The sequence below is a fragment of the Leptonotus elevatus genome, chromosome 1, assembly GCF_054856555.1.
Source record: "Leptonotus elevatus isolate MCC_2025b chromosome 1, RoL_Lele_1.0, whole genome shotgun sequence".
Classification (NCBI taxonomy): Eukaryota; Metazoa; Chordata; class Actinopteri; order Syngnathiformes; family Syngnathidae; genus Leptonotus; species Leptonotus elevatus.
Window position 1 is genome coordinate 14115003 of NC_141239.1, and position 23792 is coordinate 14138794.

General features: G+C 40.4%; 1 protein-coding gene across 1 annotated transcript in view; it reads right to left on the minus strand.

Moving 5' to 3' along the window:
* LOC147180968 (ephrin type-A receptor 3-like) overlaps positions 1–23792 on the minus strand; it is a 153060-nt gene that overhangs the window by 79202 nt on the left and 50066 nt on the right. Inside the window, exons 3-5 of the mRNA XM_086075735.1 lie at positions 19545–19745; positions 15550–15657; positions 13343–13694 (exon numbers count right to left, since the gene is read on the minus strand). Of these exons, the coding sequence (XP_085931861.1) occupies positions 13343–13694; positions 15550–15657; positions 19545–19745 (661 nt within the window). The remainder of the gene's footprint in view (positions 1–13342; positions 13695–15549; positions 15658–19544; positions 19746–23792) is intronic.

Genomic DNA, 23792 nt, shown 5'->3' on the forward strand with positions numbered 1-23792 from the left:
ACTTTGTTTTTCAACTTCCATGTCTTGTCTGCTTTTGAGTCCAAATTCCGCACCTCACCTGACAATGTGCTATATTTAACACCTTTATTTTTTATTTATGTTGTACTATGTTTTTGTTTTTATTTTATTTATTTTTTTAAACAAATGTGCCCTGCGATTGGCTGCCAACCAGTTCAGGGTGTACCCCGCCTACTGCCCGAAACCAGCTGGGATAGGCTCCAGCGATCCCCGTGACCCTTGTGAGGACAAGCGGTTAAGAAAATGGATGGATAGATGGATTTTTAAACAATTATAACTTTATGTTGTGTGTAAAATAATTATATCCAGGTCAATTCCATACACGACTTACATTGTTAACCTAAGCATTGCTTGTAAAAATTAAGTTTTGCTTTGTTTTGAATGACGGGTCCACAGAATGACCTAATCCACACATTTCATTATACTATAAAATATTGGTAAATATTTACTCATTTGCTCCCAAAAACGTATGAATAAGTTCTATTTTAAATGTTTTTATTTATACGTTTTTTTTGTTTCTTTATGCATACAGAAGGCCTTGATGCAGCCTCTCAACTGCATAGAATGGTTGAAGAAATGGTAGTTGTTACACAAACGGCCAGCAGGTGGGAGCGGAGTATAAGAGATCAACCAGGGCCATGTTGGAAAAAAATCTATTTTACTCACATTTCTAAATAGATTTGCGAATAATGATTAAACTTAGCTATATTTTATTGCCAATTGCTGCAAAACGGAAACAGATAGAAATATACTTTTTTTCCTGATGAAAGAAGAGACAAATCTTTTTTTTTGGTAAATGAAGGGGATTGCTTTAGTGAAAATGGCTGGGAGTGAATGAGTTGTGGTAAAGATTTTTGTGTAATAACTAATTAGACCAGCGTCACTTTTGTACAACTGTTGTAAATGGTTAGAGTACGTAAAGGCAAAAATAATAATGAAAAGTTAGCCGATGTTTGAAGGCCCTAGTCATCCATCTGTTCCGCCAATCAGCTTGATGTAAAGACTTGCTTGGTGCCAACTACTCAACAAATTGGACTTTGGCCGCTACTACATTTGTATGTCATGTTTTGGTGCTGCTTAGCGTTGGCGCGATCTTTCTGACAGACTGAATCGCACATCTGGAAGCCATCCACGAACTAGAAAGAGAGGGAGGGGGAGACGGGGGAAGGGTCAATGGCCGCTTTCCTGTGTCTATGCTTCCTGCTCGCCAGACCTGCTGGCTCTCATGTGCTGCCATCTTGAAAGCCTTTACTAATATTAATAACTCGGATTTATATAGCGCTTTTCTAGACACTCGAAGACGCTTTACAATGGAATGGATACATTATTCATGCACTCATACATTGACACTGTGGTGGCGGTAAGCTACTTAAGTAGCCACAGCTGCCCTGGAGCAAGCTGATGGAAACGTGGCTGCCAGTGTGCCCCTACGGCACAAACATTCGCACCTTCCGTTCACCAGTGTGAGCAGCACTGTAGGCAATGTGTGTGAAGCGCCTTGCCCAAGGGCACGACGACACATGACTTGGGGAGAGCAGGGATCGAACAGCCGACCTTCTGGTTACTGAACGACCGTCTCTACACCCTGAGCCACGGCCGCCACACTAGATCTTAAATGGAGAAAAGCTCAAACCGACTCAACACTAGAGAAATGTGCGCTTGTTTAACTAACTGGAACTCAGCAGCATATGAATCACAGCCAATTAATGGCGACTATACCCAGAGGAGTCTCCCCTCTGTGCCTTCGTAGCCCCCCCCCCCTGTCTGTGGGGGATACGGCTGTATTAGGGCACCGAGAGATGGAAACACACATGTTAGCGGTTTCTCAGTTCTTGTCCTGCTTTTCCTGCTTTTCTCTCAAGGTTTGCTCAGGACTGAGCTGAGATCATGCCTACGGGTTCCACCGACACCACGCTCGAGTGTGGCAGGTGATCCACCGTGCTGAAAGACAGCTAATTCCACATTGTGTGCATCAATGCCACCTGGCCATGTAGATGGCGACTATTGTATGGTGAGAATAACGTGAGTGCCAAAGCCTTTGTAACGACGTGTGTCATTTGTTCAAACACAAAGGAGGGGAAATGAGAATCGGGGAGAGAAAAATGTTGGATGGGGTGAGGCAGACATGGAGAAAGGAGAGATAAAGGAAAATTAAGTGCGGTATTGTGGAAAGTGCTTGAGAGGGTTGCACAGACAGGTAGACGATAGCGATGACGAGCCTTTTCTTGTTCCATTTTTGGAACACACCGCTTATCAATTAATTAATCAATCAATGGCTTGGCTAAAGTCTTTAGTTCCACATGAATCTTAATTTTTCAAACATTCTGGACAATTCTATGCTTTGAGAGAACACATCGGGGGAAGAAAACTCCAGTTTTACTGGACAGTTCAAAGACGTTGGCAGCTTGTTACAAGAGCTTTGCAATTGTTCTTTTTGAATTTGTACGTTTCAGCCTTATTTGCCGTTTAGTGTACATTGTGCGTTGTGCAGACGCCGTTTGGATTGTTTTTGCCATTTGTGGCCACGACTTCGAGGAGCTTTGCCCCCCAGCATGGAGCCGAATGCGTCCCAGTGAAGATATGGAGACAGAGAGGGATGAACGCTGACACTAAAATATAAAGTGAAGCGAGCGAGATGACTAAATAGGACTGAATAATCGAACCAATCTTTCTCTATTCGTGTTACTCGCCGACGGGCACATTTTCATCTGTTAGAAGCTGCAGCTGCTTGTTTGCTTTCAGACTCAGCTTGTAGCAGAAGTGAGTGACGTCATGCATGCTGTGAATGTGACATCTTTGATCCCAGTGACCCCATTCTGGTCACGGGAGATTCCAGTTTTGCTTCTCTTGTATCTAAGCAGCTTCAAACAGGATAAGAGGGAATAAAACTGCCCATCCTGGATGCGAAGCAACAATGTCATGGGAGCTATGGTTTATTTTAATTGGTTATTTATGTGGTTTATTTTGTGTGCAGAGCTTTGGTGCAAGTGTGGCTGTTGTGAAAATGCTTTATTTAGAAAGCTGAATTTAGTTGAACCATAAAAACTTGGCGCGATTGTCACACTTACAGTACTGACAAGTTCATATTAAAATGACAAGTCCTTGTCTTGTATCTCGGCATGGGCTAATTACCGATTTGAAGGTTTGCTGTTGTTTAAAAAAGACAAGGTTGTAATACCAGCCGTCACTGGTAACGAGGTCTTATTTTCTTTTTACAGGGGACTTCTAAGCAGGGGCACAATTTAATACATAAATAAATAAATAAAACAGTGCCAGTGTGTACTAGTTAGCCACAAGGACAACACAGGTATCCCACAGCTCTGTTCTAAAAATAGCCCACCAGTGACTTAGAAGACTGTCAACATGTATTTATTTATTTATTTATTAACTTACTTAATACTTACTTAAATAAGACTTACTTAAATTGACCATGACCAAATATTCTATATTATGTTTAAAAATAAAATAGATTGCGTTCAAAGGGGGGGTTATCTTTTTGTTCACCCAAATATTTCAAAAAAGGTCATTTTAGAGCTGTAATTTTAATACCATAGTATAGAAAAAATTTTACTCACGGTTATCATGTCGTCAGAATTGGCCCACGCCTAATCAATCGTATCGTACCTCATGTATCAAGCTACGTATCGAATTTTCTTTTATGGCGATATGCACATCCCAAATGAGAAATGAATGAAATGTAACTGATGCAATGCTGATAATTTGCCGTCGCATGTTTACATTACACGCAAATATTCGACTGGTCATTTTTTTCTACCGCATTGCCAGATGTGTGACGTGCGGCCATAATTCCCAAAATTACGGAAAAAATACCCAGGCACACATTACATGGAGTGCATAGCCACAAGAGCTTCTTGACTTGCTGCTTAAATCCTTTTGTTGCCGCCCTGTCCCTGCCTCCTTTCACCTTCACGCTCTCAAGCTCCCCGAGCTGCCACCAAGAGTAGAGCACAGAAACCAAAGAACAGCATGTGTGTGAACATGGAAAGTGGCCGAGTGGGGCGGGGGAATTGACCTTCAAACGTCTGTACGCAGTGAACAAAAAATTGCTCACTTTACCAAGGCAAAAAAAAAAAACACGCACATGGCTAGTGGGATAGAGTTCAGGTTCTGTGTGGGAGAGGCAATGAAGTGAAGCAGGTTCCCCACTGAGGTTTTACACGCACGCACACACACACGCCGCTCCCTGCAAATGAGCTCAATCTCTTTTACAGGTGCGAGGATTAGTCTTCCTCTACATCTGTTCTTTGCCAAAACCTTTTATTGTGAACAGAGGCTGGAATCCTCCTATGAGATATGACGTGGATTTTGCGTGCGCGCGTGTGTGCACACGGGCCTTTTAAGTGCACCAGCTTTCATCGTGTGCATCTAAGGGCCTATCTTGATTAAAGCCTGGCTGAATCCATCCATGTCTTACAACCTTTGGCTTGTTGCTCTTTTTCGCTGTGGATAAACAAGAGTTTTCTTTTCCTTCTGGTCTGCGGTCCCAGCCTGAGTCTGATTGTCCTAACAGCTGAAAAGCAGCCCTTTGATCGCGGCCCGTCGCTGAACAAACGGAAAGCCGAATTCCTCTCACAGCATGGGCAATTTTTTCCCAAAACTCTTCTGCAAATGACATTGCGCAGACCTTTGTGTTGCCTCCCAAAAGTTATGATCTCATAGCCGGAGCCAAGTGGACTTAACGGTGTGTTAAAGTGATGTTTGCCTGACTTTTGCACATGGCCAGCCTGTAATAGACGGCTTCCCTGCCAAGGAGGTTATGTTTTCTTAGCCGTTGGTTTATCCCGTCACTTTCAATGAAACTATGAGTTGGCACGGGTGAAGCGTGAGATTGAAAGTCAAGAAACATTACAGAGAACTTGATGGTGATGTTTCATTTACAGTGATAATGTCGCCAATTAACATAATTAATCCCAAAAACATATTAAAAACGTTCTATTTTAAATATTGCCATGGTCCCCAAAAATTATTTACACATTTTTTTTTTTTTATACTTAAGCATACAGAAGGCTTTGATGCAGCCTCTGACCTGAAGAGGTTGCTTAAAGCAATTATAATTATTACAAAAAATGGCCAGCAGGTGGCAGCAGAGTATAAGAGATCGACCAGGGTCATGTTGCAAAAAAGCTCTTTTCCCCACTGTTTTCAACAAATTTGTGAATAATCATAAAATGTAGCTATATTCTAATGCTAATTGTTGCAAAACGAAACAGATACAAATACAGTATACTTTTTTTCTTGATGAAAGAAGAGACTCTAATCTTTCTTTTGGTAGGTTCCATATTTTTATAGCAATAGAACACAATATTCTGTGGGCCTTGCAAAATCAGTCAAAATCCTGTTAACAGCCATGAGCGAAGGTGGTTGCTTCAGTGAAAATGGCTGGGGGTGAATGAGTTAAGAACAGAATCGGAGAGTTATCCTATTGTGGCCACCTACTTTAACAATAAGCCTATAAATCAAGGCAAATCGAAATATGCAATGTAGGGATTTTTTATACCACTTTATACCAGTACTCAACCCTTGACTAGTCACCGATACCACTCGTAGTTTCAAAGAAACATAACATTTCCAAATGAAATAGAGAGAGACCGAAATGCAATTTTTTCAGTGCCGATACTAATTATTAGTAGTCAAGGGGGTTGATAAACAATATTTGGAGCCGATAGTATTATATGGTAGGGGGTATAAGGTTTTTAATTGAATGTGTAGTAATAATAATAATAATAATATAAAATTTTGTCTGTCAGTTCTTAAAAAATAACTTGATATATTTCTATTTTCATGGCTTTGTTGATGTATTTGAACCATTTAAGACTTTCACATTGTGGTTGAAGGTAAAAATGTTGCTGTGTGTCTGCAGGATCTGAAGGTCTGCTGCTCTCTGCAAATTAAGATTCAGATTGTGCAGCACTTGCAAGCAAAGTCACTTGAACATGGAAAATCCCATTTAACATGTTCAGATACTTATATTTCTGTCAAACCTCATCAGATCACATTGTAATTAGTGATGCTTATATAGCATCGTATAACTTTGTTCCCTTCAGTCAAAAGAAATTGTGGATCTGGATGGAACTTTATTCCCACCACCCCTCCCCCGCCGCCATCCTTTGCTCATAACATCTTACATTATAGATTTTAACAGGTGACAAATGGCTAATCCTTGGCAGAAGTCCCACTGCTCTTGGTCTGAGTGCTATTTTATAATGTCCTAAATAGTGTGGCTATCTCTATGAAGATCTGTAGTGTACAGTATGTTCAGTATATCAGCAATTAGCAGTACCTAACCTTGAGCTCCTCACTCATTCATTCATTCAGAGAGCCGTGTATGCAACAGAAAGAAGTGCCGTGCAGAGCTTTAGTACTGTGGCATGCCGAGGGGGGAAAAAAGAGTGCGGTCTTGTGTTGAGGTGACAGGTGTCTGTCCTTCTCTCCTCTCTTTTCTCCATCTGAGGCAGTAATTGGCGCTGTCAGACACACAGAAGAGGACAGAACACACAAGCAAACACACACTCCTGCCCTTCAACGTGTACCCCTTTGGGCTTACAAAGGTTTGAGAATAGATTTTACTATGTTCCCTGCCGTCTGTGAGAAAGCAGGAGAGGGCGAAGGAGTGCAAAGCAGGAATGGAAGGAGTAATGGCGGATGGGAAGAGAATGTCTAAGAGACAAACAAGCGTGTCTGGAGGAGGTGGTGGCCTCCTGGAGTGTGCAAATGATGGTGGAGTAGGAGTGAGAGAGAGATTGTGTAAGTCCCCATCAAGTGACAAAGCGCATTAGTATGATTTCATGTGACGGAGTGTTGTTAGCGTGCACGCCTCAGTTCACAGGCGGCACACGTGCCAGTGGTGTAACACAGGCAAACATAACAGCATTGCACAATTGCACAATCTCCATCCATCCAGCTAGCTATTGAGCTATCGAGCTAGTTATCGAACAACCGATCTGTCGAGATAGCTAGCTATCTAGCTAATTAGCAAGCTACTGATCTGATTATGTAACTGGATAGCCGATAGCCCATATACGCCCGTGCAAGCCATTAAAGCGGCAGGGCGGCCATCTTGCGCCTCCCATCTCGCGAGCAGACTACGGTATAAACTATACAGTTTACGTACAGATTAGACATATACAGCTCGTAGGCAATTAGTATAGCGCCGGGGGGCGAGGTGGGGGGTTCGTGGCGGAGTGGTCACTATTTTTTAACAAGTAAACGGTATGTGCTGCTTTGAGGGTGTTATAATTATTTAATAAAAAAAATATACACGTTTCCTCCATTAAGCATATAATTTATACATGTATTCAAGGCAAGTTGTAAAATGTCTGAAGTCCTCTTGTTTATGCTGAACAAATTTAAAACATCTTAAATCATGCTGTTTCTACTTTTACTGCCTCAAATATTCTCCAATTTCGACACTGTAAATGTATAGGATCGTATGCCGAGAAACGTTTCTTGGGAGGAGCAATATGGCGGCCTCGAGGGCTTCAAAAGTCTTGGCCTATCGGCTATTCAGTCATATATTCAGATCAGTGAGAAGAGATAAATGGATGGATGGATAGAGAGAGAGAGAGAGAGAGAGAGAGAGAGAGAGAGAGAGAGAGAGAGAGAGAGAGAGCTAACTAGCTAGCTAATACTGACCAACAGACACAGACAGAGAGAGAGGGGGGGAGATAGATAGATAGACAGACAGACAGACAAACATCTGTCTGCCTATTGATGTGTTGGATCTTTCAGGGTGAGGCAATGTGAAGGTGCAGCATTTCAAAGTAAAAACATATGAAGTAGCAATAGCAGAAGCAGTCATGCATGGTGATAATTATAAAAGTCTGAATTTCAGAGTCCCAGCCGGCGACTTGACACAGTGGGGTGCCTTGCTTTCCCTCTTTACTCTTTTCTACTCAACTTTACCCCCCAACCCCCCTTCCTCTTCCCATTTAAGAGTGCCTACCTTGGGATATCGAGCTACGGGACTGCTCCGGTCTGAGCCATGGTATGACTGTTAAGTTCAAACAATAAACCTATAAACTATTTTCTCAACTTTCTATTCCTAGCTTTTCTTTAGCTTACCTAACGTGTGTTTACTTTCTGTGAATTTCACAGTGAGTTTCATGGTAAAATATTAACTGTTGACACATTGCAGAAACTGGATCAGTACAATGATGCCTTGAAATGTGAGTTTATTGGTTCCTTGACCACAAATCTCAAAACACTTTGAGTACAGTATCTTAAATCATATTTCCCTATTGAAATGAATGGAAATATAATTAATTTGTTCCAGCCTCCCCACAAAAACAACCCAAAAATGTGATTTGGTTTTTAAAAAGGAACATAACACTCTATAATATTATACTTTATAAAAACACATAATCATGCAGACAAATAAAGAAGAGTTTCACAACTACTGTAAGTGACCTGTTGCTTAAAGTGTTATAAAACCACCACATGCATTATATGCTATTCATTAGCAGGTCTATGACCTTTCCCATTTTGTGTTAGCATTAAGCTAGCAGACGTTAATGCATTGTTATATGATTGTTTTAAATTCTCTTTGTTTTATGTGTACAGTAGTTTGACTGTAAACTTCCAATGGGGGTGTTGGGTCATGTACTAGAAGTATTTTTGCTTGTGTGTTACTGTGTAATGTTTATTGTGTCTCATGAAACATATGATGCTTATGAGTGAAGAAAGTTGTTGTTATTATCGTTATTATTAGTAGTAGTAGTAGTAGTAGTAGTAGTAGTATTGGGTTTGGCTTGTATACGAATGTACTCAATAGATTAAATGCACTGTTCAGGAAATATGCAAAATATATAGTGTCACAAAAAAAACACAATATAGCTTGTTACATACAGTATAGGTCTTTGTTTTCTTTAATATAGTGGCCCATGCGATCAAATTAAGATGGGAGGAGTGACCATTGTTACAGGTTGACTAGTGAGGAATAAGACCTCTATACAGGTTTCAAAAGATGGCGTGCAAGAAAAAGGAAGACAATATCATAAGAAATGTGCGAGGACAATGAGTAACGAAAAGCCCCATTATAGAGAGACACCAAAGCGAGGTTAGGTTAGCATAGAGGAGGGAGATTGCAGGGAAAAGGGGGGCAGTAATTGGAGGTGTCTGCTGTTTGTCTAACACAGAAAGGCTAGTAATGATTCCATTAGCGCCTCACACCGAGAGAGAAAGAGAGAAAGGGACGGGGACACAAAGAGAGACGCTGGGGGGAGCGCAGATGGGAGTCAGGGACAAACAGTGAGACAAAATGAGGCAGCTCAAGGGGGCAAAAAGGAGGAGATCCACACGCAACATTAGCACGGAAAAACAATGAACGTCAGAGCGGCCAAATGGCAACAAGGAACAAGAGAGAAGGAATTCAAAGTGGCCATTACAAGACTTGTTCACCTGCACAATGAGAATCACAAATTCCCGTCCATTTCCTCCCCCAACTCTTTGAGCGGAGGCAAGCGCGAGAGGGTGATTTAAATGCATTAGCAGCGTGCGTTTTCCCACTGGAGGACCTGCACAATGTGTCAGGGCAGGAACATTTTGTTTAGAGCCACCGTCGAGGTGTAAAAGGACGCGGCGGCCTCTCAGCGGGACACATTAAAGCGTAACGCACTATGCAGCCTCTTATGGCTTTTTTTTTTTTTAATGCAGCATGGATGCTGATGCAGTGCTTAACATAAATGAGTACACCCACCTCTAAAAATATACATTTTATCACATTCTCTGTGTCCACATTGACAATTACCGTCTGCAATCAATGGCTCACATATATGTGAGTAGTTTGTCGTACAATAGAATACACAAAGTATTGATTCTGTTCTGAAAGGAGAGCGAAGGGTCTGTACTAAATCTTTTGGTGTGTACACATTTATGTTGAGAACTGTTATGCCTTGCGTCAACATCATCCATGTAACTTTAAGATTTACCCGTAAACCTGTATTAAATGGATTAGAAATGTGCATTGGTCAAACTTCCAGTTCCCCCCCAAACAAATAATGTACATGCAAACAGCAAAATATATGAGCTTTCTTCTGACAGGGTGGACATATTTGGTTAAAAATGATTAAACCTTCACTTAGCAACATGATTCAGTTAGCAAGCTAACTATGCACTATTTAACAATATATTTCAATTTTTTCATATCAAGTGATATTTCACTATGACAGAGTGGATTTTTAAAAAAGAAAATATTGAAAAAAAGAAAAGATTATTAAAAGTGAGGGGCGTCAGGCGATAAAAATTTGTAATCGTAATTAATCGCATGACTTCACTAGTTAACTCACGATTAATCACAAATCTTATATCTGTTCTAAATGTACAATAAGACAACATTTCTAGGTTGTCATACTCTTGTTAACAAAAGTGGGGAAAAAACGAATAGAAATAGTTCAAATAAATGTTGGACGTCGATGGCCGTCAATGGCAGTGAATGAGTTAAAATGGCCACCAAGGCTGAGTGATCAAATTTGATTCAGTCCACAGTTTCTTAGATGAAAAAAAGAGGGAAGAAAGAGGCACAGTATGAACATGGAAAAAAAACTCAACACATATAGCCACATAATTAGGGGGGGGGCTGGGTGACAAAATCAGACACCCTGTCCAGTAGCTGCAGCACATCTGCAGCTCACCTGGGTCATCACAGGGAGAAGGGGGGTGTTGGAAGAGCCAATTTGGACTAAAAAGATTGTGAAATTAGTTTAAAATGTATTGCCTAATCTTGCTCCCATACAAAGCAAACATTTTGGATTACCCAAATTAATTGGGTGATGCAATTGTCCCGAAAAGTTATTTGGAATCGCTTCACAAGACCGCTAACACGCACACACACACAATCAAAATTGAGCCTTATTATTTGTTTCCTTTTTTTCCCCCTGCATCTCCTGAGTTGGATCTCATTAGATTGTGCAGGTGGTCATTAAGTGTTGGCTGTTGAGAGCATGTGCAAAACAAAATTGCCTAAATTGCCCAAAATACATTCGCTAAGACCGAGTGGGTGGCGAAGAAAAGCCTGCCACCGATATGCTTCTAATCATCACAAGGGAATTAAAATTGTTTGGCAAGTACCCGTTGATTGTTTCTCAAATAATCACCACACAAGCAAATATGCTTTCCCCTGAACTACAAGCAAAAAGGATTTACGGCCGACAATGGAAGCCTGTCTTACCAGTAATCGACTCACCATAAATGATTGCACAACACAAAGGTCACATGATTCCTGCCCTTTGACCTTAATCTATCTGCGCACTATTAGTGAGTTAAATCTAGCTTGTTAAATGGGGCGGCTCGCTTGGTTATATTCTCTGCAGTCTACTAAAACATGGCCTCTAAGCCTATGAGGTCACACGGATCGCTCAGGTCAACTGCTTTGCTACACGGATCGGTCTTCAGAGACTTCATGTAGACAAAAGTATTGGGACGTCATTCAATTTTAGATGCACTAGACCTATTTGCTTTTCATTTTACCAACACTTTTTATTGTTCTATGCTTTCAATTTATTTTGTGATAACAGTTTGCAGAATGCCAGTTGGATGAGGCTGTCTGAACCGAGACCTAAACTTTTTTGTTTTCCTCTATTTATTTTTAGAATACAAGATTTTGTTGAATCACTGTAATGCACTCGGTGTGAATTTACTATCGGAAAAAAATACCATGTGGCTATATTGTAAAGCGCTATATAAATAGCATTATATGTTAATACTATGCTAAACACTCATTCCCGTTTATTTCAGTCCTGGTACCCAAATGAGGAGATTCAGTGCAATGTAACATAACTGTAGCCTACACAAAAAAATAAGTTAAACGCGCACACTGTATTTGTTGTTATGCTTATTTATGTGACTTAAAACGTACCTAATTAATTCTATTTTCATATTTATTTTTGTATTTATTTCCATGTTCATTTTTGTTTATTATTTTTAATTTGTGAATACTGTTTTTAACTTTTGTATTCATTAGTAGTTGTATTTACTTATTTATGTATACATGAATATATTTTGCTGATTCAATTCAATTTATACTAATTTTCTTGTATATCATTTTTTAATTATATTTCTTATATTCATTTTTACTTTACGTTTAATTCTTTATTTATTTACTAGTATTTGCGTAGTTATGGTCCCCCTTACAAAAGTGAGGATCGGCTGATATTTTGCATTTTATGCAAAATCGTTGATCGGCTGTAATGTCTTAATTTCCCCGATCGGTCAATGACATCATTGATCGGTTTAGTGAAATAAGTAAGTAAGTTTTTGTTGAAGAATTTTGGGGGTTTGATCCCCCCCAATGTATTTCAATTGTCGTAGATTATACATGTTTTTGCTATTCGTGGGCCGGGCCTGTCCCTATCCCCCACCAATGGCGGCAGCCGACATTAAAGTAAACATGAAAGTTGTTGATCGAATTGGTGATTGGTTATCGGTTATCGTGATCAGTTAGCTGCTGCTTGGTGACCACCCGAAAAATCCTGATTGTGTAAAGCCTAATAAATGTTGTGGAGAGGGAGTCGGCCGAGCCATAAATCTTGCCATAAAGTCGAACAAGCCTTTAAACAGCAGAATGCCAATCGAGGGCACATTTGAATATAAGGAAAAGGGAGCATCGCCGAGTAGGAGGTGAACTCCCTGAAATCCGCCACCATCAAACAAGCAGCAGACAGACGCGAAGCTCAACTGCGATTGAGATGCAGCCAGACTTGCGACACAATCTGTGCACATTAGCAGTGCGGCAGGCTGCAGTGTACAGCTTGTACTTACTCACTTGTCTCTAAGGCCCCGCTGCCAAGGTTTCAGGGTGTCTTGACGGCATGCTTCTCCAAAACAACTGAGATTGCATTATACGCTCCGGATTGCAAGTTTGCGAGGATGAATATCTATGATTTTGTTTTTTCTCTATCCTGGAGGAAATGGAGCCTGCGGGGACACGGTGGGACGGCGTCTGCCTAATAGAGCTTACTCTCCCAAATACACGCCGGCAAAGCAGGCATACAAACACGGCGCACATTGCACATGCCATCTGTGGAGTTTTACGACTCAATAACCGCCTTCCTCGGGCATACCTTTTTCCTCTTGCAACACAAACACGCACGCAGCAATAAACACTTTCTCAAACTGTGCTCTCCTCAGCTCAGCAGGGAAAATGAGATATTCAAGCTGGACAAACACACGCAAGCTCTTAAATAGAGGAGAAGACGCCTCAGAGCATCTCCCACAGATCTCTGCAAGGGACTGATCTTGCATTCTTGCTTCTCCGCTCACAAACTCACACTAATTGCACTGGCTAGCAAAATACACACAGTCCACTCACGTTGGCAGATGTCCTTGTTCTCCTCGAAGCCCGGTTTACACACGCACCGCCCGATAGGGACCAGCCAGCCTCCGTCTGCGCTGCAGTACATCTTGGGGACCTCAAACTCCTCGGAGGCATTCACGCACGCACCGTGTACCTCCACCAGGGCTGTGTCTCCCCCTGTTATGGTGTCAGGGAACTGGGCCAAGTTAAGCACGGTGAGCGGACACTTCTTGTAGAAGACCCTGACCGAAACCAGGGCGATGCAAGCGCCCAGGTCCTGGAAGGCCAGGTAGAAGCCTTTTTTACTGAGGTTGCTGATGTCGCGCACTTCCGTATTTAGCTTCATCACGCGGTCGCCAACGTCCACCTGCAGAATGGAGACATCGTCCATTGCATTACAAAAACACAGATAAAATGTACATCTGATGTAGCAAGCAAATACACACATTTTTGTTGTTGTTTAGTTCAATGTTCAACTCATTCACTGCCATTGACGACTATAGACGTAAAAAATTAATGTGAACTATTTCTATTAGTAATAAAAAAATCATTTAATTTATTTTCTTTTTTTTATTGTACATTTATAACAGATCTAAAATTATCATGCGATTAATTACGATTAAACGCCACTTTTTAATTTTTTTATTTGGCCCGTCAGGCGATTATTTTTTTTATTGTAATTAGCACATGACTTCACTAGTTAACTAACGATTAATCACAAATTTTATATCTGTTCTAAATTAACAATACTTTTTTTTCTAGGTTTTCATACTCTTGTTAGCAAAAGTGGGAAAAAATTTACAATAATAGAAATAGTTTAAATGAATTTTTGACGTCTATAGCCGTCAATGGCAGTGAATGAGTTAATTTGGATTAGGGGTGTTCCAAAAAAATCGATACTCATAAGAATCATGATTCTCATTTAGTACGATTCAGAATCGATTTTAAATGTCCCAAAATTGATTTTATTTAAATTATTTTATACTGTCTTCCCTTTGTGTGTGCCTTTATTGGGAGCGCTGTTCATGTTGTACCTGATTTGGCCACTTAGGGGCAGTGTGGTTTCACGCGGTCTGATACACTGTTAAGTTGTAGCCACATTAGAGAGTAGAAGGAAAAAGTCACGATCAAGTTATTCCAATAAAAGTTGTTTTCTTGCAGCGTGGAGCCATTTTTTTGAGTGATTAAAATGTCGCGAGTAGAGCACTAATTAGCATTAGCGAGTCAGAATGGAGTAGATCATTAAGATTCCTTGAACATCTATAAATTGAAGCAAAAATCATTGTCAATCAAATCATTTTGAATCAAAAATCGCTCTTAATCGAAAATCGATTCTGAATCGAATCGCACACCCAAAAATCTGAATCGAATCGTGAGACATTCAAAGATTCCCACCCCTAATTTGGATAGTCTAGTTTAGATTCATAAACATACCATATTGAGACAAACCATAATCAACCTAAATTGAACAGAATCGAATATTACTTTTTATAATATGATATTTGAATGTTTGAATCTTAGTCTTATGTTGTAGTGTATTAATGAGTAAAAGGAATGCAAAATACAAAAATCACCATAAATATGCACCTAAAAAAAAAGACAGATTTTTGATGATTTTAAAAGAGCTAATGTCGGGCGATCAAATCATCCGATCAATTAATTGGTCGGGCCCTAACTAGGGGTGCACCGATTACAATTTCCTGGCCGATCACTGATCCCTGAAAGTCTAACCTGCCAATCCCGATTTTTTTCATAACAAGCAGCATACACTTTCAGTGTTCCGATCTTGTTTTATTGGAAAACATTGAAAAATATCTGTGAAATAATACAAACGGGTTCTTTAAACTGCACATGAAGTAGTTCTCTCAAATAAAAATGAAAAACCTATAAGTCACCTCCGCAGAAGATGACAGCTGACTTTTTCACACGTTTAAGGAGGGAGATGAGATCGGTGGAAAAGGTCGGTTTATTTTTAAGGGGTCGGGCGATGACCGATCCCCCAAAATTAAGGAAATCGGGACCGATAAATCGGCAGGCTGATAGATCGGTGCAAGGAAGTAAACTGTAACAATCAACACTAAATACTGCATATTTCCGTGATATTCCACAGGATTTCCGCAACAGACAGATACAGTATACTGTATACAGAAAATCCGGTGCGGAACACTCTATTGTTAAATAAATAGCGTCAGTGTTTGTGTGTGCGTATAATGTGTCCTTACCTGCGTAAAGCTTTCATCCGCAGCAATAGTATCGATCTTGACGTATTGGCTTTCCTTGATGAACCACAGGTTGGCATTGTTAGACTCATAGTAGTACATGTTGAATGTCTGCAAAATAAATTAATAAATAAAGGTTTACATAAACCTCTACTCATTGTGAGAACGCTTGGTCCACCCCAAATGTGAAATTTTAACAAGCCTGCAGCCCCCTCCCCCGCTCACGTCAGTCCATCTGTCTCGATAACGTGTCGCAAGCTACGCGCAGCTCTTTGAAAAGACTGCGCCGCGCGATGTCATATCATCTTCTCCACTACTCATTCGAGAAACGTTATGTCAGTGAGTGAGTGCGTGAGACAGACAAAGTGGAGTGAAGTGAATAGAGAGGAGCAGTAAAATCACAGATATGAGCGGACGGGGGCCTGTGGGAAAATATATAACAGGAATTAAAAGTATACAAGGAGCTGCGGAATGTCTCTCGGGGGTTGTTTGCTAAGTTTTTGGAAAGATAAAGGGGGGAAATAATGTTGAAAACAGCTTCTTTTTCTTGTCTTTTTTACTGCTGCGGTAAGTCACTCAACTCGGTACCCACAACGATGACGTCAGCATAATCAAAGAAATAACAGTTAGATGCTACTGCAGTGCAATTCCGCCCCAATACCATAATAAACATACTACTATTGTCACATAAATACTGTGCATATTTAATAATGTTGATCAAATCAGATATGACTTTTTAAAGGCAGGCGAGTTTATGTTTAACTCATTCATCGTGAGTTAACTGGTGAAGTCATGCGATTAATTACGATTACAAATTTTAATCGCCTGACGCCCCAAATTCTTAATAATCTTTTCTTTTCTTTTTTGATTCATTCACTGCCATTGACGGCTATAAAAATCAAAAATTCATTTGAACTATTTTGATTAGTTTAACATTTTTTTCCACTTTTGTTAACAAGAGTATGAAAACCTAGATTTTTTTTTTATTGTACATTAAGAACAGATATAAAATTTGTGATTAACCGTTAGATAACTAGTAAAGTCATGCGATTAATTACAATTAAAAAATAATAATTGCCTGCGGCCTCTCATTTTTAATATTTTTTTCAATGAATTTGTGGCAGTGAATGAGTTAATTAATTTGTGCTTGCTAAGTGTACACTCTATGCTGCTTTGACTGTGCCAGCCATTTTGCATATCTGTAATCTGCCAAAGGGGTGTAAACCAACGGCAACTAATTGGAACAAATATTACGTAAAGGTCAGACACCTTCAATGATCTAATTAGATGATCCTGCTGAGGGCACGCTAAAAGGTAATTTTGTTCAACAGTGTAAATGTCAGAATGTTTTTATTACACATTTTCATCAAAAATAATTATTACATTGACGCTCAATATCATCAAAATGCTCCATTAATCATTTTCACATATTTGGGGCCAGACTCTAGAGAGACAATGCAATTCTGACTTGCTTCAAATCAAACTCGCTGCTGTGCTATTGATCTCCTGCTGCTGCTACTGTTCTTCAAAAAGACGGCCGCAGGAGGTTGCTACAGTATGAACTCAGTGACTTGCGTACTGGGAAGATTTCACCCCACTATATGGCAGAGACTTTGTTTAACAGCGGTCGAGCTGCTCTAAGCTTAAAAAACACATGCCAGACAGCATTAGATCAAAAAAAATATTTAACAGACAACTGTATCCAAAACTGGCTAGCACTGTTGAAGAGTTCCTAATTTATTAATACAGTCAACTTACAGTACACAAAAATATAAACATGTTTTTTGCTCTCATATTTCATGAGCTGAATTCAAAGATCTAAGGCTTTTTATATGTATATACAGTGGAACCTCGGAGTTCGAACGTCTCGGAGCTCGTACAAGTCGCACTTAGTCCAAAAAAATCTGAGTAAAAAAATGCCTAGGAGTTTGACCTCATTCTCTGAGTTTGAACATCCAAGCAAACCGAGCAAAGCCGAACGTACCTTGATTGGGTAACCGAGCGAAGCCGAGTGATGCCGAATGCTCACGTTGCGGTAGTGGAGACGAAGCGCTGCTCGTTTCCAGTCAGAGCGGGTGAATACTCCCGGAGGTGCTCCGTACATTCGCGTGTGCGTGCACAGTGCCGGTGGCAGAAAAGAAAAACGTACAGTGCTACGTACCATAATGGATTTAGGAAGAAGATTATCGCGCTGTTGTAACTACTTCCGTAAATACTGGCACACCTTAGCTGTTCAACAACGTGCCTGGCGCTAAACAGCGCACAAGGACCCCTTGGTAGTCTAACAATATGCCCAATGTAAAATACACTAACGCAGCACTGAACTAAAGGAACGATTTGTGTTCAAACTCCGAGGTACCACTGTAAATGGAATATTTCCCTCAAATATTGTTCACAAATCTGTGCTAGTGAGCAATTCTCTTTTGCCGAGACAATCCATCCACCTCACAGGTGTGGCACGTCAAGACGCTGATTAGACAGTATAATTATTGCACAGGTGAGCTTTCGGATGCCGACAATAAAATGTTCAGTTTTGCTGTGTTGGGGAGGGGACAGAATGTCATAAAATCAGCAAGTATCTGGTGTTTGCCTAACGCAGTGCAACGCGACTCCTTCATGCCATGTTGACTGTGACCCATGGAATGTCCGTCCACTCTTTAATGGCTGTGCAAAGTTGCTGTTACAATAATACAATGCATCCCAAACATGGTGTATTATAATCAGTATTTCAACTCGAATTGGATACTTATTGTACTCCCCCCCCCCCCAAAATTTTCATAGTCTTACAAATGAAAAATACAAATTGATCAAAATATTAGCCAGTAAATGGAGTGCACTTATATACCACTTTGTCTTCATCACGTTTACAAAGTCATATTCACTTATCTCATTCAAACACATCAGAGTGTAGCCTACATTGGCCCGTTGACGCAGCTTATCAACCCACAGAAAGGTTTTCCTTTTTAGTTTAAAATAACTTACTCTAACCTCCAGGATCCCGCACCTTACCCAGCGACAGAACCCAGGATGTTGTTGCGCAGGTGTAGGGGTGGGAGTGATGGGCGGAAAACGGCGCTGATGTGTGAAACCCAGAGTCGGAAGTCTTTATTTACAACACAAAATCCACAATAACTCCTTTTCATATTATGGGCACTGTTTTATCAAGAGTTAAAATTGATAATAATTCTATTTTAAATCCATTCACTTTGTACAGGCTTATAATTAAAATCAATTGTATTTTTATTTTCAATTATAACTTGATAAAAGGTCGTTATTTTACTTTACTTTGCACAACCATTAAGTGTTATTTGCTTTCCAGTCCTCTCATTTGACTTTCACTTCCCACAATGTCCTCCTCTGTGGGTCAATGAACAGATGCATCATAATACCGCTGCCTGGCCGTTGTGAACGACGCCACGCTGAGCAACATGAAAGTGGAAACACCTATTGCAAAACACTGTGAAATCCCAGCAGCAGGGTAGCAACATGGCGTCCATATGTCATGTGACCAGCAGTTGACCAATCACAGCGTAGTAGCTCTGAAACCGAATTGGCCAAACTCTCTCTATCTGCGGCTCTGCCTCGTCCTAGCCAGAGCCGTAGCTCCTAGCCAGTCCTAAGTTAGTACTAGACTCGTCCTACCTATGGCAAAGATAGTCCAAGCTAGCACTAAGCTAATGCTAGCCTCATCGTAGCTAGTACTAAGCAAGTTTGTCTCTTTGAGCTGGTGACTGCCCAGCATCCAAGTTGGCAAACTCCTTTTTGTTTGTTGACAAAGTGAGAAGCCAACAGCTAGGCGTTAGCGTGAACAATATTTGAGTGAAATAGGCCTTAGTGTACATAGAAAAAGTACCAGCTCATGAAAAATGAGCGCAACAATAAAAGTGTTGTGTTTATGTTTTTGTTCAGGAACAGGGCAGCTCGCTAACGATCAAGATTTTGGTTCACCAACATTCGATTGTGCTCACATGTTGCTGCTTGTGTGACTTGTCACAAACCTCTTTGCAGGTTCCAGGGACCCCGGGCAGGCTGTTACAGTCGCGCAGGGTAAATTTGATCTCGATGTAAACCCGCTGCGCTCCTTCCCGGCTGATATGGCGCGTCCGCAGCCAGTTGTTCTGATTGGCCTGCATGACGTTACACACCTGGTACGTCCGCATCGGCGTGTTGCGCTCGTCCATCACGCTGATCTCCTCCCACTGCGCGTAAGACACATTATGCATTTAAATGACTATGTTGCGCTTGGACACAAGCTGATGTCGTCATTGTTTTACAGCAAAAGAAGACGAGCCGTCTATCACGGCGTGCATGTTGAAACGGGATACGGGAAGAGGAACAAAAAAAATATTTTTTTTTTAAGAAACACCAAGCAGCAGTTTTACTTGACAGCATCAACACACACTGTGAGATGCTTGTATGGACGAAGCAGATCTCCGTCCAGAGGTTGGCTTTTTTGGAGAACTGCGCTCACGCTCACTCAAGTGCGACGTAGCACAACCTACAAGTTCTGTTTTTAAGTCAGCCGGGCAGAGTATGAGTGATGAGCTGTGTCAATATGACTGGAGGACCGTCTTTGTGTGTGTGCATGGACGGAGGGAGTTTTTCTCCAGTGATGGAGGAAGGATCGTGCAAACGCGTGTATGTGCGCGTACGTGTGTGTGTGCGTATAGGTAAGACAGAGCAACTTTGTCTCCCATCATTTGCTGCCATCTGTTTCCACTTGTGACTAAGGCAGTAATTGAGACCACTTCGCGCATGAGCAGGAAAACATTTCTATCTACATGCACGCACACACACATAGTCGGCACGCACAGAAAGAACATTTCTATTCCTTAAAGACAAGAAAAATAAACCAATGCGGTTTGAGTGTTTAAAGATATCTGATCCATTGAAGGGGAAAGCAACTGGACGCACGCTCCAAGACACACACGCATGCACACGCACACAGAGGAAGAAATGTTTGTGGGGCGTGAGGACCACCATATTTGTTCTGCACTCCTGTCATCATCCTGATCCTCAAGCTCTTCCACGGTGATGATGATATACGGCCTGACGAGCGTATAAACGTGGGCTGCTGCATCATGTGGATTTAGTGGGAAATCATACTCGTCTTTAACGTCCTACGAAGAAAAAGTCCAGCAAGAAAAGTTTCTGCAGTGTAACACACCTTGAGGTGCACTACACAAACATGGAGGAAATGTATTTTTCATTTAAAAAAATAATTTTAGTTTGCCTCAATTTTAAAACAGCAGGCTGTTCTATCATTTTAAAAACACCGCCTCCTCAAGCACAGCAAACACTTGAGGTTTCTAGAAAAAATGTTGACAAATTTTGTATCATGATAACTCCCTGAATCCATAAATGTAGTACACGTTGTGTCAAACACAAGCAAAAAATTACTTTTTTAAACTCTCAACAACAAATACAGGACCTCTGTGTGAAATCTGACAAAAGTAACTTATTCACTGCCATTGACGGCTATTGACGTCAAAAATTAATTTTAACTATTAGTTTAGTTTAACATTTTTTTCCACTTTTGTTAAGAGTATGAAAATCTATTAAAAAATGTCATGATTAATCATGAGTTAATTAGTGAAGTCATGCGATTAATTACAATTAAACATTTTAATTGACTTTCGCCCCTAATTTTTAATCATCTTTTTTTACAGTGTTGAGGACCCAAGTGCAGGAAGGCAGGAGAACCAAGGCGGGGAATGTGTACTGAACAAAACTATTAACGAAAACACTAGAGGGTATAGTGGAAACTCTCAAATTAAAAACCAACAAAATACTGAAAAGACCAAAATTCAAAGCAACAACAAAACACAAGGAAACAAAACACACACCACAAGTGACAGCGATTCAACAAAGAATGAAAGAAACCAGGATGCTAAATACAAGCCAATTGACGAGGCAACGAGAGACACATGGACAAGACACAAATGGCTGGGGGAGCTGATTGGATGACACAAGGGGCCGGGTTGACGAGCACAGGTGGAAACAAAAGACGTAACGAGCAAAATAGGACACAAGAAAATGAGTCATAACAAGAAACAAACCTAAATATAATGTACACAAACACAAATCATGACAATCATGATAAATTATGCTGTTCTTTAGTTTTAGTGTTTAGCATGAAATTACTGATACAGTAAATTATTGTAACAACCAGCTGTATACAACAATTAATAAATACAAAATGGTTTCAGGTTAAAAAAGAAAACTACTAATTATGTATACTGTGCTTTAGTGTAAAGTACAACGACATTCTTGTGATGAAAGATTGTATCAAAGGTTTAAAAAACACCAAGACATCCAGGCAAAAAAAAGCTGATTAAATTAAGTAGTAATTAAATTAACTAGTGATGGGCGAGTACCGATACCAAGTATCAGTTTAAGGTCATACCAGGCCTTATTTAAAAAATGTAATGGTATTCCAATATTGGCCACCCTCTTGTGGTCATTTTCAGATCAGGAACTATAAATTAGAAATTAGAAGAATAGAAAATTTACATTATTTTAATGCGATTTTAAGGAAAAAATACTTTATTGGGGTATACACTGTAGGTATTTCTTTAAAATGTTCTGTTATTTTGGGGGGGAGGGATTTTCTGTTTTTTGGTACTTGATGTCGGTATCAGTGACTATAATAAAATTAACTAAAATTAACTTATAACATGCTTTGAATTATTGTGTGTACTGCAACCTACTATATTCTCAATAAAAAAAAAAGATGAATGAATGGAATACAAATACTAAAAAAGGCTCCCCCAAACTATGCCTCTTTTCAACAGATTAATATTAGTATAAAATTCAGTTGGTTGGTTTATGGTTTTATTGAACATATAGACATAAAGGAAACCCAAAACACATTACAAGTATAAAATACAAGTTGAAGTAAAAATGAAAAACAAGAATAGGAAGAAAGAAAAGAGTTTATATGTTCAAAAGCGGTAGGAGGAAGTGAAAAACGTATCTAGTCCTACCCCTTGTTCTTGTAATAAAACATGCATTTCTTTTGTTCTCTACTTATTACATTCTATAAATAATTTTGTATGTAAAAGCCATGCACAGAAAAGACTGAAGAAAAAAAGAAGAACACCATTTCTAAAAACTGGCCTCATCAGACATTTCCATTTCCAGCGGTATACTAAATGCCTTTTTATTACGATAAAATTCTACTAGATGGTGCGACTAAACGTCTACCTGTCACGACACATCGTCCCTAAATCTTGAGGAAAGCAGAAAGTTGCTTTCAGTAAAGACACAACGAAGCGGGAGCAAATAAAAGAAGGGCCATTCCCGTAACAACCTTAAAGGCGCAAAACGGAACTCTGCGCTTCTGGAAGTTAATGTGATGTGACGTTCCGACAAGGCAGCCATAAAATCCTTGACGCCGTTCACCTCGGCCGTGAGCACCAAAACAGATAAAGGCCGCGAATTCTCACGCAGACTTCCTCGCACTCAGCTGCTTTTAATCTCCGCTGAGATGTCGGCTGTGTATGAATTGGAGCACAACCAGCTCTCTGGATCCTCTCCCAACTTCAAGCGGGGAAACGGAGGCAAGAGGGGGGGAAAACGATTGCTTAAGCTACTGCAGCCAACTGAAAGTCAGTGAAAGTTTAGACTGTTGCCCTGAATGGATTCCTGAAAGACGACGTAGCGACAAAATGTCCGAGAGTCCTCGTGATCAACTGCACTCCATCCAATTAGAAGCGCAAAACTCAAGACTGGTGGGAGGGGAGGGGGTGAGAAAGAAGGGAATGAATGTTGGTAAATTACAGGCGCGCTTGGCAGCTAAATAGACCCATCTGTGCAGCGCTGAGACCAGTCGGACATCACAGGACGGACACACACACACACATGCGCACAACACTCCCCCGAGACGGGTGATTAAAGCATTTATGGGAATAGTCATTGAGGGATAAAGAGGGCTTTATAATGTCTGTGTTTATTTCTTTGTCGGCAGAGTTTGGAGTGGCTGGATTACTGCCACTTCCAAGCCGGCAACTTATTTCCCCAGTCTGCGCGTCTGTTCATCATCACTTTTACTTGCCGTGGAGCACAGGTGTGTTTATGGACATGAAAACAACCTGCGCTTCGTTCACCGCACCGCTAATGATATACTTGTCGCTTGAGAGAAAGAGTTGTTTTTTTTTTATTGCATGCTGGGAAAATACATTTTCGTTAATGAGATAAAATAAAAATGATTTCTTATCAAACAAACTGAAAGTACATTGTACGTA